Raw genomic sequence first — 14,698 nt, forward strand, 5'->3', positions numbered from 1 at the left:
TTCTGCTGCATGCTTTTCAGTATATCTGTTTTTTCATCACATGCATGAATGTGTGGCTTTGCACATGCAAATATTGCTGTGTGCGCTTATGTGGGATGGATGCATGTGCCTGTGTGTTTTGTGTGTTTGTGTATGTATGACAAAAGTCACTCCAGCTCCTGTGAAGCTGAGTTTGGGAGGGATTTTCTTGATATATATTTTAGCCTTCCCTGCAGTCTGTGCAGCAGGGGTTCATTTGCTGATATTAAAGCAATAACATAATCATTTTTCAGCGCTTCCCCCTGTTCTTCATCATGTGTTTCCATAAGCTTTGCGCAGGGTAGTGCAGACATGAATTAGGAAGGTCCACCACAGCAAGGAGCTGCTGTTTTCCCAGACAAGCTCGCACAACTGGTGGCCGTCGCCTAGGGCCCAAAACAAACAAGGAGTGATTCCAACTCCGGCAGGCAGGGCCACATCTTGGGGAGCTGGAGCTGAATGAGGGCTGTAGGTTTCTCAGGTGTGAGAGCTCTCATGTAACACCCAGAAGAGTCACTCCAGACAGAAAGGGGAGCAGAGGTGAATAGGAAAGAGAGACCCATTGCAGAAGGGGTGAGACCTGCCGCAAGCATCCTACCCCCTGCAGAACCTGAACAACCCCTTTCTGAAGATGCTGGATTGTATTTTCACTCATATGCAACTTCTACTTTCTGGGCTTAACTCAAGCATTCATTTCAGAACTGGATTTGGATTAGGATCCAGACCGTGAATAATTCACAGAGTTGGTCTATGTCACTGGCATAAGGCTGCAGGTACAAGGCTACCCCTCAACAACCTTCACTCCCCTAACTGTGCTGAGATGCTAACAGGATGATATCGCAGCAGCTAGAGTATGAACTTTGGATTGTGTTTAATTCCCTGCTCTATCAGAGGCTTCTAGGCTTCAATGGGAGCTAAAGTCAGTAGGAGTTAGGCACCGAAGTAACTTGAAATGTCTGGCCTTCACTTCCATTCTGCATCAGTTCCTCATTTGTAAACTGGGGGTAACAGCACATCAGGGATATTGTGAAGATAAAGATGTTAAAGATTATGAGATGCTCAGATACTATAATTGTGGGACCATATGGGCCTCTAAAATGGATTAACTCTGCAGTTCTCCGATAGTAAGCTAGTAAGCTAGCTACTGCGTCATACTGGACAGAATCAGAAAACTAGGTTTGCTCTCCTGTGTTGATGACTTTAGACTGGACATCAGAAAAAGTTCTTCACAGTCAGGGTTGCCAGGATCTGCAATGGGCTTCCAAGAGAGGTGGTGCTCGCCCCATCCTTGGGGGTCTTCTAGAGGAGGCTGGACAGGCACCTGGTTGGGATCACATGACCCCAGGTTTGGTGACCCTTTTCTTGCCTGCCAGGGGCAGGAGATCGGGCTAGATGGCCCACCAAGGTCCCTTCCGACCCTAGAATCTATAAATCTAAAAAAAAAAAGCAATTTTAGTTTAGCAGAAGCAGTTGGAGGTTGTATGTCTGAAGGGTGGGGGTCTTTGCACTGTCCTAGATGGCAGAGGGAAGTTCAAAATGGCCATGACATGGCAGGTGAGATGACAGTGGCTGTGGATTTAGTGCAGTGCAAGGGCTATATGTCTTTTTATGATAATTATGGGAAGAAGGAGGACAAGGATGACCAACAAGTGCATACAGAAGCTGGCAGGTTGTGTCAAGCTATGCCTGCTTGCCCCTTGAGTAATTCTTGAGTAATCCTTGCTTTGCAGAGAAACACAACTGTTTTGATGAGTGGGATAGTTCACTCCATTTCCAGCATCCTTGTGTCCCTCACAACTGACACTCATAAAGCTCCTTTCACAGATAATGTTGCCAGTATGCTATCACTTTCTTGAGGTGCCAGATGGCTTTCACTTCTGGAACCAGGTCCTGGGACCTTCTTAATTTCTCTCTGATGGTGCCACACATTGTCAGCTAGAAGGATGGCCACATTGATAAGTGGCATTGGTCTTGCCTTCTTATTCATAACCATGAATAAGTTTTGTGGCATGGTTAATGCTTGTTTAAATTTAAGGGTCCAGGTTGGGGCAGATCCAGAGGGGGTGCGGTGGCACAACTGCCCCCCCTCCCCCCCCCCCGGTTTGGGCCACACCATAGGAGTCTCTGGGGACTTTTTAAAGTGCCTAAAGCAGGTGAAAATATTCCCTCCCTTCCTGCTCAAAGAAATGCCCCCTCCCTGCCCCTTCCTCCTGCCTTTTCCCACTGTCCCAAAGGCAGAGAAGCATCAAAGCGAATCCTGCTTGCTGTGCAGGGGCTGGGCTCAGCTGGGGATGGGGACAAGGGTGGCAGGGATGGAGAGGGATCCCCCTTCCTTGTGCTGCGACCAGGCAGAGAGGGGGAACTGCCCAGTCCCCCTGTTGCCACTGTCTACTCCTCAACTGAACCAAGCGCCTGCTCAACCTGGCTGGCTCTGCAACTTCCCTGTCCCCCAGTTTCGGAGAATGCAACAGGGACAGGGAGAGGGGATTTTGGGTGGGACGAGGGAAAGAGGTGGGGCAGGGGCTATCTCTGAGCAGGAAGGGGAAGGAAGAAGATAATTTAACCTGCTTTAGGACTTAAAAACTTCCCCAGAAGCTCCCACAGCATGGTCTGAGCACACCGGTGGGACTGTGAGCAGGGGGTGCAGCCACCCCTGCAGTACGGGGGGCTGCTTTTGCTGTTTCCCCCTTTGGGAAATACCCAGGTCCAGGTGATTGAGGAGAGGCCTCACTATGAGCAAAATGTTTAACAGAAATTCACGGCGTAGTGATTGGTTATTGACATGATGGATAAAAATCCAGGTAGAAGATTAGAAGTGCGATAGACAAGACAGGGCCAGATTGCCAAGAACTCAGTATGTACAGGTAGAGGAAACACGCAGGTCCCATCTAGGCACTTCACATGGGCCAGATTTTCAAAACTAGCCCAAAGATCAGTCTACACCAGTTGGCCGAATCCTTCTGGACACCAGGCCCTTCCTAAATCAGCCTCTGAAGAACAAAATGAGAGGAATAAAGAGGGCCAAGTGTGAGTGGAAAAGCACAGTTTTAGGAGACCTTAGAAACAAGCTGGATGTAAGGAGGTTCACGCAGACACTAGGAGCAGCAGGGGAGAAGGGTCATGCAACCAAACAGGAATGGTGAGACAGGAGGAAGGACCGTGGATGTGTCTCTGAAGGAGTGGGTTGCCCTGAAGCTTTGGTGGACAATATCAAAGGGGATGTTGGAATTGTGCAGGGCTTTTTTCAATTTTTTTTTCCTTAAATGGCCAGAGCTGGGGCTAGGGGAGCAGGAAGAGGTTGGTGGGGGCTGGGGGAGCAGGCAAGGAATGGGGCCTGGCAGGGGTGCTCCCATGCCCCCCCCCCCCATCCCTGTCCCCTACTTACCGGCTCCGAGTCCGGCTCCAGCTCCCTGCTGCAGCCACCGGGGACTGCCCGAATCATCAAAGCTTTCCAGATCTTTTCTGAAGATCTGAACCTTTTAATTGGTCTCCTGATTCGATTTGGATTTGGAGATTCAGCCCCCAAACCGGGCCGAATCTCCTCCAAATCAAATCGCCACCTGAAGCTTCACACAGCCCTACTGCACACCATATTGAGTGTACAAGGCATGGTAAGATGGGATCTAGGTGGCACAAGGCAGCATCCATGTACTTGAGCCCTGATCAGGGTGGCATGTGGCCTGATCCAGGCAGCGTGAGGCCAGATCTGGGCAGAGCGGAGCTGGATTTGGTTACATGGGGCCCAATCCAGGTGGTGCAAGGCAGGGTCTGGGAGTGTAGGACTGGGTCTAGGCAGCACAAAACCAGATTTGAGTGTATGGGGACAAACCCCATGCACCAACCCTATGTGATCCAGCCTACATACCGGCCACTTATCCATCCCACAGGGCTAAAAGGTTGAGCATCACTGATCTAGCTGCTCTGAGATGAGGTGCCTTTCGCTTCCCTTGCCCTTTCAGAAACCTCATCTGAAATCACTCAAAAATATATAACCCCTCCTCCCTCAACTATAATCTCCATGGGTTAAATTGCCTGGAGTGTGCGGGCTGGGAGCTCCAGGCTTGGTGGGACTTGTTCAGTGGCTAGGACTGCAGTTCTCTATAGCTCTTTAGTCCTTTTTTGTTCTAAGATTGTCCCAAAGTGCCAGAACGATGCCAGTCCCAAACACACACCCCAACCCACCCGTGTAGGAGAGGAGCAACGAGGTCTCGTATTCCCCACTCTCTCCTTCATCTGCTTGCTGCAAAACAGACCCCATGTGGCTGCTTAGATTAATCACAAGCCTGGATGCCTCAGGGAGGCCTGGCCCTGCTTTTCCATTTAGAGCTAGTAATCTAAATTCCAGCTCCCCAGCCAGGATCTTTCTTCCTACTGACGCAGGACTCTGCAAAAGCCAAACGTATTTTATTTAAAAAATCACATAGCCTGTTTTAAATTCTCGGCCCCCTTTTCCTTTCCTTGATTTGCATCTGCAAGGTTTATTAGGCTGGGCAAGAGCCAGGCCTTGGTTGTTCAGGACCCTATTGGAAATCAGATATGTATGGGCCATCCCTTTGTGGCCACCTACCCCATGCTGCTCTTATGGCAGACTGAATGGGAGAGCAGGGACAGTACTGGATTCCTAGAGTCTTCTGTGCCTCAGTTTTGCCATCTCTAAAATGGAGCTAATGAGACTGACTTCGTTTGTAAAGTGTGTTGATTGCTACTCACTGTGAAGAAGCTAGGGATTATTATTACGAAACAGTATAAGTAGGATACATTAGGTTAAGGGCCACCAATAGGCATGAAAAGGTAATAAAAGAAGTAGTGTAGTTCAGTGGACAGAGAATGGACTAAAATTCAGGGGACTTGTCTTCTTTTCCTAGTACAGCCACTGACCTAGGACAAGTCATTTGAACTGTTTCTATTGCCTTCCTTTGGCCGTCTGGTTCCTTCAGGCCACAAGTTCCCTAGGTAAAGGGTGCCTGTTACTATGTGTTTGCACAGCACCTATCACGCTGTGGCCTTGAGGTGCTATTATGACGGAGCTGCTATGTCATCTTCATTGACTGGCTGGTTCTTGGGACAGTCCCTGAGAGTAGGACTCCACCTGTGTGGGAAGGAGCTCTGTCTCAGTGACTAATTTGGAGAGGATGTAGAAGGGTGTGTGTATTTTATCTGTGCTTCCTGCCTCCGGGAGAAAGCAAAACTGTACCAGCAACACCAACAGCAGAAGCAAGTTGCCTTTCAACCCAGCTGCCACTGATAAACTGATGCACTTCTGTTGTTTAACTGGGTTTATGCCAATGGCATTATTTATGGGACTTTTGGCTGTGATCGTAAGGTCATGGAAAGTATCCTGATCCCTTCCTGAGAGGTTCTGAGCAGCCTCCTCCTGAAGGCCCAGAAAATACAGTATAGTTGGGGCAAGTGCTTTCTGGGGCTCTTTCTTTAATTGGCCCCCTGCACAGCAAAAAAGGAGATATAGGCAAGGTGTGTTGGAAAAAGCCTGAGGGAGAAAATACGGTAGAGATTTATCACATCATGAAGGGTGTGGACAAAGTGACCAGGGAACTGTTATCCATGAAGTCCCAGACTACTAGAATGAGGAGGCACCCACTTAAATTAGAAAAGTAAAGTACTTTTCTATGCAACATGTAGTTCATCTGTGGAATTCATTGCCTCAGGAGGTGGTAGAAGTAGACTCAGAAAGGGACTACACAAATTCACGGATGATAGCTCTATTAATAGCTGCTGAACAGAACACTTCAAGATGTTTCTTCTGGCACCTCTAAACCAATAATGCTAGATGCCAGGGAGCATAATGAATAGGGGACAGATCGTTTTAGATATATCTGGTTCAGCAATCTCCCTCTAAAGCATCCACTCCAGCCACTGTTGGAGAAAGGATACCAGGCTATAGGGACTATTGGTCTGACCCAGTATGGCATTGCTTATGGAAGTAGGATTTGCGTTTGGACACTGCAGTGCTAAACAATACTGTGAAATTCTGGGACCTAGTACAGCTTGGAAACTCCAGGCCATGATCCTATGAATCCAATTATGAAACTTCCAGTAAGTTTGGCAGTGGGGGTCAGAGCCTAAAGACATCATTCCATAACACAGCTTGTCTCTTTACAATCAGCCTGTCAGCCTTGGTCCAAAGAGCAAGCACTGCTTGGAGTGGGAGACCTCCAGTAATGCTGCATGTGGGGCCATGAAATCAGTGGTTGGTGCTGTTCCCTCCTCAGTACTGACCCTGGGCAGCACTAGGTGTTATGCTCATAGAGGTGACATGCTTTCAGTAAGACACAACACTAGGGCCAGGTAGGATTTTAAGGAAGACCAAACTCCTATGGATAACTCGTTAATATAAGATTGTCATCATAGGCCCCTATATATGTGACCAGCTGGCCCAACACTGGCACAGCCAACTCAGAAAGGCCTGGAAAGCATGCAGATATAGGCCCAGTACCCACCTTTCTCCTGGCACCTTTTATGAAGATGACCAGCATGTACACTCGTTGGCATCTTCTTTGATTGAATAAGACCCTTTGGAGAAAGCAGAAGAGAGGGGCTGTCAGCATTCACAGCAGTTTGGGAAGTCAAGTTCAATAGAAGATCCCACCGCCCCCTCGGATTTATAAAACATCACATTTCCCCTTTTAATGCATATGAGGGGCGGGGGAGATTTATTCTCTGATATGTAGTGTCCTAAGCAGGGCTTTCATAACAGTGTGCTTGCTAGGATCACTTTGAGGCTGAAGGGACTGTTGGGATGGGATCCCACGATGGGTTTGCTGCCATGTGAGGGTTTGATCTGAGATTTTTTTTTTTCCTTTTGAGACTGGGGACATGGACAGCTTCTGCAAACACCCCTGCCGTGAAACCCCTCTCTCTCTGCCACATGTCTACACACAAGTCCTGCACAGTTAACCTTGCAGGGTATCAGGCATGCAACCTTGCATCTCTTGATGTCAATGGGAAGTCAGCCATTGGGTGCAGTGGGAGCCCAAATTCTCTGAAATATGGGGAGAGGGGAATCAGAGGAGTGTGAGAGCTTCTCCTCCAGGTGTAACAGGGCAGCCGGCCTGTGGCCCAATCCTGCTGTCACCGACTTCAACATGATCCAGGCTCTTACCTTGTTTACTGAACAACTAAGGACTTTTGACTCGGGCCTGTTTTGTTTCAGTTTTATGTCAATGTAATTCCAGCAGAACTGGCGAATTTCAAACGTGGAGGCGCCCACAAAGGACCTAGAATTCCAGATGAGTCTCCCTCCTGCAAGACACTGAATGCTGTCAGCTTCTGCTGGAGTCAGGACAAGGCCTGGGAGGAGGGGGTATGGTTAAAAAGGTAGAAGAGGGGACTGGAAGCCACCTTCAACTTTCAGGTGCTGTGAAATTTTGCAAAAAGTCACTCCACCTCGCACTGCCTCAGCTTCTCCCGCCTGCATCAAGGCACTTAGAGTGCCTTTAAAATCATAAATAAATAAAATACTTAACCTCCTTCCCAGGCATGCTATGAGCAAAAATGTTAGCAAGGCTGTAAGATCTTCAGTTGAAAGGGGCTATGAAAGTGCAAAGCGTTATTAATATCTTTTACCTTGCTCATAATAGAGTATGCATTCATTCTGGGGAATTTCTGGATATAAACCAGACAGCTGCAGAATGACATTTCTTGAAAGCTTCTATGATTTATTTTGCACTCTTTAATTCCATTTTGTATTGAATACACATTTGTCACAGGGCTGTTGTTCAAATGGGCCTTTTAAGTCTAAAACAGGCCTCGGGATGAGACCCTCAGCCGGCGTAAACTGGCTTAATATCACTGAAGTAATTGCTGATTTACTCCAGAAGAGACTTGGATCCATATTTGAAATGGAAACTCCATGGCTTGGAGCATTTCAGCGTTAAAACCAAGCAGTTTTACGACAGATAACGACTCTCCGTGTAGCTAACCGTCTGGCCAGAGTTCTGTAAAATCTCTTTCAGCCACTGGGCGTCAGGTCCTGGGAATGATATTGTTTTTGCAGAAACTTGAATCTCTGGATAGGTTCCCTGGCTCTGCCTTTTCCATTTTGTTTTGAACACGTTCAGCTTTAGTGTCTGGGACTAGAAGCCGACAGAGCTGCTGCGGTTCATTCACATTGCACAGATTTTTGTGAAAACAAAAATAGCTTCGCGGATTTGGTAACTTTTTTCTTCCCTGTTTTTTTTTTTCTCTGCAAAGAGGTGGAAACTTGCACTGAGAGCACAAGAGACCTGTTTTCAATGGTCAGCTATTGTGCTTAACCCTCTTACCACTGCACTATGCAATGAAGGAGCTATTTAATATCATACTCACGACCAATCCTTGTCAGAAAAGTGTTTGGGGGTGAGTCTACACAGTGATTTAGACACAAGGAAATAAGCCCCAATCAGCCTGCTATGTGGACATACCCTGTGTCTTGCAGTGTGCCGTACTTATCCTTCCAGGTTCCCTGTGAGATAGGGAGGTGTCACAGTGCCCATTTATATATGGGGAACTGAGGCAAAGAGAGAGACTTGCTACGGGGTTAAGGTTAAGTTAGTAGAGAAAGGACCTGAACTCAGGTTTTCTAGGTGTTATGTTAGTACCCTAGCTACTGTCACCACACCACCCTTTTCTGATTTGTAAACCTTGAAATAAAAGAGGACAATAAACCAGCTCAGGGGGCTGTTAAATGATCCTCACTTTTGCATAAACTGATCCTCATTTTAGCATCCTCACTTTAGGCAATCTCAGGGCCAGATCCTCAGTGAGATTTATTCCATTGAGTAAAGGCAGCTACAGCACTCCACGCTGGACCACAATTTCTGATAAGAACGATTACAGTGACAATCGTGTAGCAGTTAAAGCCAGGAAAGGCAGTCACGAGAGGTGGGTTACACCCTGATTCCACATAACCTGGGGCAAGTCACTTCCTTCCTCTGTGTGACGCAGTTTCTCCGTCTAGAAGGGAAAGGTGATTTCATATTTTACTTGTAAAATGCCTTTTTTAATGTAGAGCTGGTAGGGAAATTTTCAACAAAGCATTTTTCCCCATAAAACACCTGTTCATCAAAACCAAAGCTGTTTACTAGCAAGGGTAGGTTTGGGTGAATTTAATGACTAAAAAAAAATATTTTTGGTTAAAATTACCCCTTTTAGCACTTTTTAGAGCAGAGTTTCTGTTTCTTCCAAAAGATTTTTCAGCTTGCCGTTCAATTTAATATATACTAAAAAATATTTTTTTAAAGATTAAGACTGAAACAAAATATTTGAGAAGTGTTGAAATTTTTTGACTGATCTAAAACATTTCTTTTTTCATTTTGGTTTGTGACTTTGTGCAAATTGTTGCTAGTTTGTCTTTCGCTTCTGGTTCAGGATGGAAAAAAAAAAGTTCTGCAATGCTGGAAATCCTCACGGAATGGGAAAAAACATTTTCCACCCAAATATAATTTTCCGTGTTTTCCAATAACTTTTAAAGGGGAGGAATGAAAGTCACTGGTTGTTTGCAGGAGCTGGGAAAGAAGCAGCAACTGGTTACAAAGCAAATGGAGGGAAGAGGTTTCTGGTGCAGAGGAGGCTGTCCTGCCCTGATTTCTGTTACTGGTGTAACTAGTGCAGGCCCCCGGTATAGACAGGATGAGATGCAGTTTGTCCCTGTTCATTCAAACAAGGAAAAAGTCAACCATTGCCAACAGCAATAGTTGCTTGTATACAGTGATGCCTGCCACTGAAGCATATCAATGGCAGTGAAGCCTCAGCCTGGGAAAAACAGTCCACCCCACAACACCAGGCTGCAAGTCATCTTTCATCACAGGTGCCTGAGGGACGAGGCACCTAGGCCAGGAAACCCCGCTCTTGTTGTAATGACAGGGACCGTGGCAGCCTTCATCTGCTCAGGCTTGCAGTCCTTCTCCCCCAGAGATGCCTTGTCAGACTCTTTGAACCAGTCTGCACACTCAGGGGGTTGTTTTTAAGTCTGGTCTATTTGCAGAGGGGATTATGGTTTCTAGTAAGAAGAACAGGTGAAATAAAAATAAAAGCAGGTAAATTAAATAAGCATCCTTTTTTCTCCTATCTTCCTCCCCCACCCCAACTCTCTCTATCTTTGTCTCTCTCAGACTCTTCGTTTTCCTTTTTCATGCCAATAACAAAAAGGCTGCAATTTTAAAAACTGAAGAAGCCTCTCCAGTCAGCCAGAATGGGCAAGTGCATGTGGGTTTTTCCAGAAGGAGGTCTGTTCTTGTCTTGTTGCTCTTCTCAAGACCCAGATGAAGACCATAAGATGAGCAATGTCATCTTCCAGCTTGTGTGCCTGTGATCAACTGCATTTGGTGTAGAGCAGTGGTCACTGACCAGTGGATCTCGATCCACCAGTAGATTTTGGAGTCTCTTCCAGTAGATCTCAGAGCTTCTTGGTGTCAATTCAAGGCTGGGGTGGGAGCTGAGTGCCCGTGTGCGCTCCAGCCCAGCAGGTCAGTCCGTGAGGGAGGGAAGGGACAGGGGCTAGATCATGGCCCCCGCGGTGAGGGACAGTGCCGCAGAGGCAGGAGCAGGGGTAAATTGAGTGGGGCCCTGGCCAGGTGGGACTTACCTGCTGGGGAGGTGCACCCCCAAATAATTTTTTCTGCCTTGATCTCACAGACTTACCTGCTGGGCAGGGGGTTGGCGATGGTGCACAGTAGATCTTGGGTTGCTTTTAAATGCCAAAGGTGATCTCCTACTTAAAAAGGTTGGAGACCACTAGTGTATAGGGTTTGGGAAGAGGCAGTGTTTAATTTGCCAAGTTGGGTTCTGATGAGTATTATGATCACGATTATTATTTTTAATTTTAACTCTGAGGCTATTTCTGTCCTTGCTGTATATGTTGAGACTTTAGTCCTACTTGCTTCTTCTTGAATCACCTCATGGCTCATCCTGCCACTTTCCTTGATCTAGAACAAGAGTTAGGAGAGAGAGAGTATTTGTGAAATGTGTCAGCCAGATTCTGGCAATGCATCTTTGCCCCAGCAGTCACTTGCTGGGCAATCAGAGCACATTGCTTTTCTTCCTTTCTTGTGTCTCAGTCCTAGTGCTTTGCTAGAAATTTCCAGGTGTCCTTGTCCCTTTCAGGGTGTTTTCTGCAGCTTCAAAATCAATCATGGGTCTGATCTTCAGCTGGTATCCATCAGCCTGCCTTCAGTAGAACTGCACTGATTGCCACCACCCGCAAATCAGGACTCATAACTCAGGCCTGGCCATGGATCCTAGTGAAAGAGTCAGAAAAGTCTTATTATGGTCACTACTAAATGTTTAGCAAGATTCATCCTAAAAAGTATAAGGAAATGACTATAGCATGTTCTGTCAGTTTAGGGAAATGTTGACTCTCTAATGATGAGTTACTTGATGAAGAATTGCTTGCATTTGGAAGCTTGCTTCATCTCAACCATGCAGTTAGTCTAATAAATGATATCAGTCCAAAAAAGTCTTACTGTATCAAGTCATCTAGGCCATTCCCCCCTCAGAGACTGTGTAGGACTGGTCCTTACATACCTTTTGCAGGGATTTATCTGGTCCAGTATTATCCAACCTCACCTTTACTCTTACTGCCCCTACCCACTTCATCTATCCCATGCCAGGCCACGTATTTAACATTTATGTTGTGGCAGTGCCTAGAGGTGAAACAGGCTATGGCCCCATAGAACTGCACAAGCATATCAAAATCCCTGCCTCAAAGTGCTTAGAGTCTAATGGCCCACTTAAGTGGGCACAAGCAGGGGTAGAGAGACAAGGGAACCAAAACAGTATTATATGTTGAATCATTTGAGAGCCATAATCAAAATTAGTCCCCTGCCTAACCTTCCTGGCATGGTCTGAACTCAACCCCTTCCTGCCTGTTGTCTTTTATCATTAGAGCCTTCCTATGATGCAGTCAGGAGAACAGGATGGGGCAATAACATGAACTCCGGCCTCACCAAAAGTAAGTACCCATGCTGAAAGTCTCCAATGTGGGCAGAGGATGAATTTGGTTTGCTTATTCTACATGCGTCAGAATGACTGAGATTGGAGGGACGCTCGGTATCATAAACATCCAAGAAAATAAAAATAGGAATTAGTGTTTATATTACTGAGTTGCCTTAGTGAAGAGGGTAGGAATTGCCAATTTGCAACAGGTCAGTGATGCTTTAGGACCAGTGTCTTGTTTCTGAGGGTAACCAGTGCTAGACAGGCTATAAGACAGGGGTGGGCAGAATGTGGCCCGCAGGCCAGATGCGGCCCACCAGCCCATTCTATCCAGCCTGCAGGGCCCCTAAAAATTTAGAAAATTAATATTTATATGCCCCTGGCTGTCTGTCATGCGGCCCTCGCTGGCTTGCCAAAACTCAGTATGCAGCCCTCCACCCGAAATAATTGCCCACCCCTGCAGATAGCTACTCCAACCTCCTCTGAAGCTTACTGTCTTAAGACTGAATACTGCTACCTTAACTCCCCTTAGGTTATATTCGGATACAAATAATAATACCTTACATCAGTACTTGATTGCTGTTATGGGGCAGTATCCATGGAATGAGGTGCTACCCAATTGGGAAATTATAGCAGGAATTGACACCTGATATTTATAAAGTGCTATGAGATCCTGGTATAGAGATGCCCAGGAGAAGGATGGGATTCCTGGCTGACCACAGGTGATGGATTTGTCCTTAAAACTGTATAGCCTGCTCTTACAACTTTTATCCTCTCTGGCATAGCTAACTATTCTGGTCTCCTTCTACCATTGCAACATAAAAGGCAGGGGAGGAGCTGATACCTTTGTACAGCTCCACTCGATGGAGGGTGACATGACTGGGATATTACTGAGGTCAGGTGAGGATAGAAGAATCTGACCCAAAGTCTGTACTTCAGTTGTTGTTTCAGCTGTATGAACCCTGCTTGATTTGGATGTGAAGACCACTCTATAAGGTGGTTTCTGTACCAGGCTGCTCTGAATGGGGAAGGGAGATATCAAAGATTGATATGATTTGCAGGACTGGTTGGGAATTTTTTACTGAATATTTTTAGTCAGAAAATATTTCTTTTAAACCAAAACTGGTTGCAGGAAAAGGTTGATTTCAAGGCGTTTCCTGTTTCAAAATCATCAACATATCCCATTTTGCTATCTTCTAAATGAAAACTTCCCTTTTTCAATTCAAAACAACTTTGGGTTTAGAAAATGTAATACAAACATATCAAATAAAAATAAAAAGGTCAAGATTACCTATTGTTTGAATTGACCTGGTCTGAAATATTTGGAGGGGAGGGGGTTGAGTTTATGAAAGTTTTTGAGAAACTTCTTGTCCTGATTCTGAATGGGGAAAATGGTTGAAATCTCATCTTCCCTTTGGAATGGAAAACCTGTTTTCTGCCCAGCTTCGCTGATTTGTTCATGTTGATGAATGTATTACCGTGTCTGTCTAGCTCCCTGTTTGTTCCTTCTCCTCTGCTTACACAATTTCTACTATCTCGCTTTCCTTGTGTTTACAGGCCCTCCTGTTGCAGGGACACAAAATGTGAATAAGACAGAGCAACAACGACCCCAACCAGGTAACTATGTCAAGTGTGTCCCAGCTGTCCAATAAACACCTGTACGCCCCTTTCTGCTATTGTCAGATATCAAGTAGGATCCATCTTAGGCACAGGATACATAGGCGCACACTAGGGAGCTACATGTACAAGGAGGTGTCACTGGAATAATACTAAATCATCATCAGCTACCAACAGAGTTTGCCCTAATCCATTTATTTATGTATTTATTTTTGGCTGCAGAGTATCAGCTCATGGGTTGCCCTTTCCCCATTTAAAAGAGCTGTCCCTGTGTCAGTGTAGTCATCTGCGGAGGCCAGAATCTCTAGTCAGCTGGTTTAACATTGGACATTACAGCAGGCAACATACTGGGTCCTGAGGCAGTTTGAAGACCCGCTTCTCTCACTATCATAAGGAGTCAGCAGGTTGAATTCTGACCTCTCACACATTGGTGTAAATTGGAAGCGACTCCAACGAGAGTCAACAGGAGCTACACCAGCATCAAAGCAGTGTACCGTAATTCAGAAAATGAAGGCCTGTCAGACTTCAAGGACTGATGCTTTCAGCTGGAGGGGTTTTTGACAAGTCAACCACCAATCTCCGTGCTGTGCACAGCTTCTTTGGACCTTATTTTAGGGTTGTCCAGGACTAGGTTTGTCTTTGGTGTAACTTCAGACATAAGCACATTTATTAAACGACAGTCACCATAGTCAGGGGAAATAAAAAAATTAGAGCAGACGAGCAGGAATGAACTGCCTCCTGAAAAAGAAGAAAATTTGTTCCTGATTAATGAATGGGGTTTTCAAAAAAGCACCCGATGTTAGCTGTACCCTGCTCCCATGGGACTCAGTAGTAAAACCTGATTCACTTCACTGGGACATGTGCAGGATAATGCTCTATTAGCATAAAGAAAATGTAAGACCATGTGTGTACACATCTGCCTTTACCATGACAAATTCTGGCAGTGGATAGCAGCCACCAGCATCAACCTGCCAGGACACATGCACATCCATGTGCTTGGTGCAGTTCCACTGCAGCAGCTCTTCTGGCAGAGCACAAAGTACACATTGGGAGGGCACCAGCTAGGGACAGGACAGCTGGCAGAAGGCGTGGGAGTGTCTGCACACACCTTCTGCTGGCTGCCAAATGGCAG

General features: G+C 46.1%; 2 protein-coding genes and 1 long non-coding RNA gene across 10 annotated transcripts in view; 1 reads left to right on the plus strand and 2 right to left on the minus strand.

The window, feature by feature from the left end:
• Nucleotides 1-14,698, plus strand: part of FLI1 (Fli-1 proto-oncogene, ETS transcription factor) — a 113,981-nt gene that overhangs the window by 94,610 nt on the left and 4,673 nt on the right. For all 7 annotated transcript variants that reach the window (XM_006257960.4, XM_019490101.2, XM_019490099.2 and 4 more), the window contains 2 exons: nt 11,900-11,965; nt 13,507-13,566. In XM_006257960.4, coding sequence (XP_006258022.1) covers nt 11,900-11,965; nt 13,507-13,566 — 126 coding nt within the window. The remainder of the gene's footprint in view (nt 1-11,899; nt 11,966-13,506; nt 13,567-14,698) is intronic.
• LOC132243339 (uncharacterized) lies at nt 1,117-10,943 on the minus strand. The gene is made up of 3 exons (XR_009457848.1): nt 10,657-10,943; nt 6,477-6,549; nt 1,117-1,451 (listed from the first exon to the last, which is right to left on the minus strand). It is a non-coding gene; the product is annotated as an uncharacterized LOC132243339 (long non-coding RNA).
• Nucleotides 10,962-14,698, minus strand: part of KCNJ1 (potassium inwardly rectifying channel subfamily J member 1) — a 48,256-nt gene continuing 44,519 nt past the window's right edge. Inside the window, exon 2 of one of the 2 annotated variants that reach the window (XR_002091026.2) lies at nt 10,962-11,252. The gene's annotated coding sequence lies outside the window, so the exon portion shown is untranslated. Of the gene's footprint in view, nt 11,253-14,211; nt 14,305-14,698 lie in introns of those variants that run through there. The other variant, XR_002091027.2, reaches the window with a different exon arrangement.

Source organism: Alligator mississippiensis, chromosome 16 (genome assembly GCF_030867095.1).
Source record: "Alligator mississippiensis isolate rAllMis1 chromosome 16, rAllMis1, whole genome shotgun sequence".
Classification (NCBI taxonomy): Eukaryota; Metazoa; Chordata; order Crocodylia; family Alligatoridae; genus Alligator; species Alligator mississippiensis.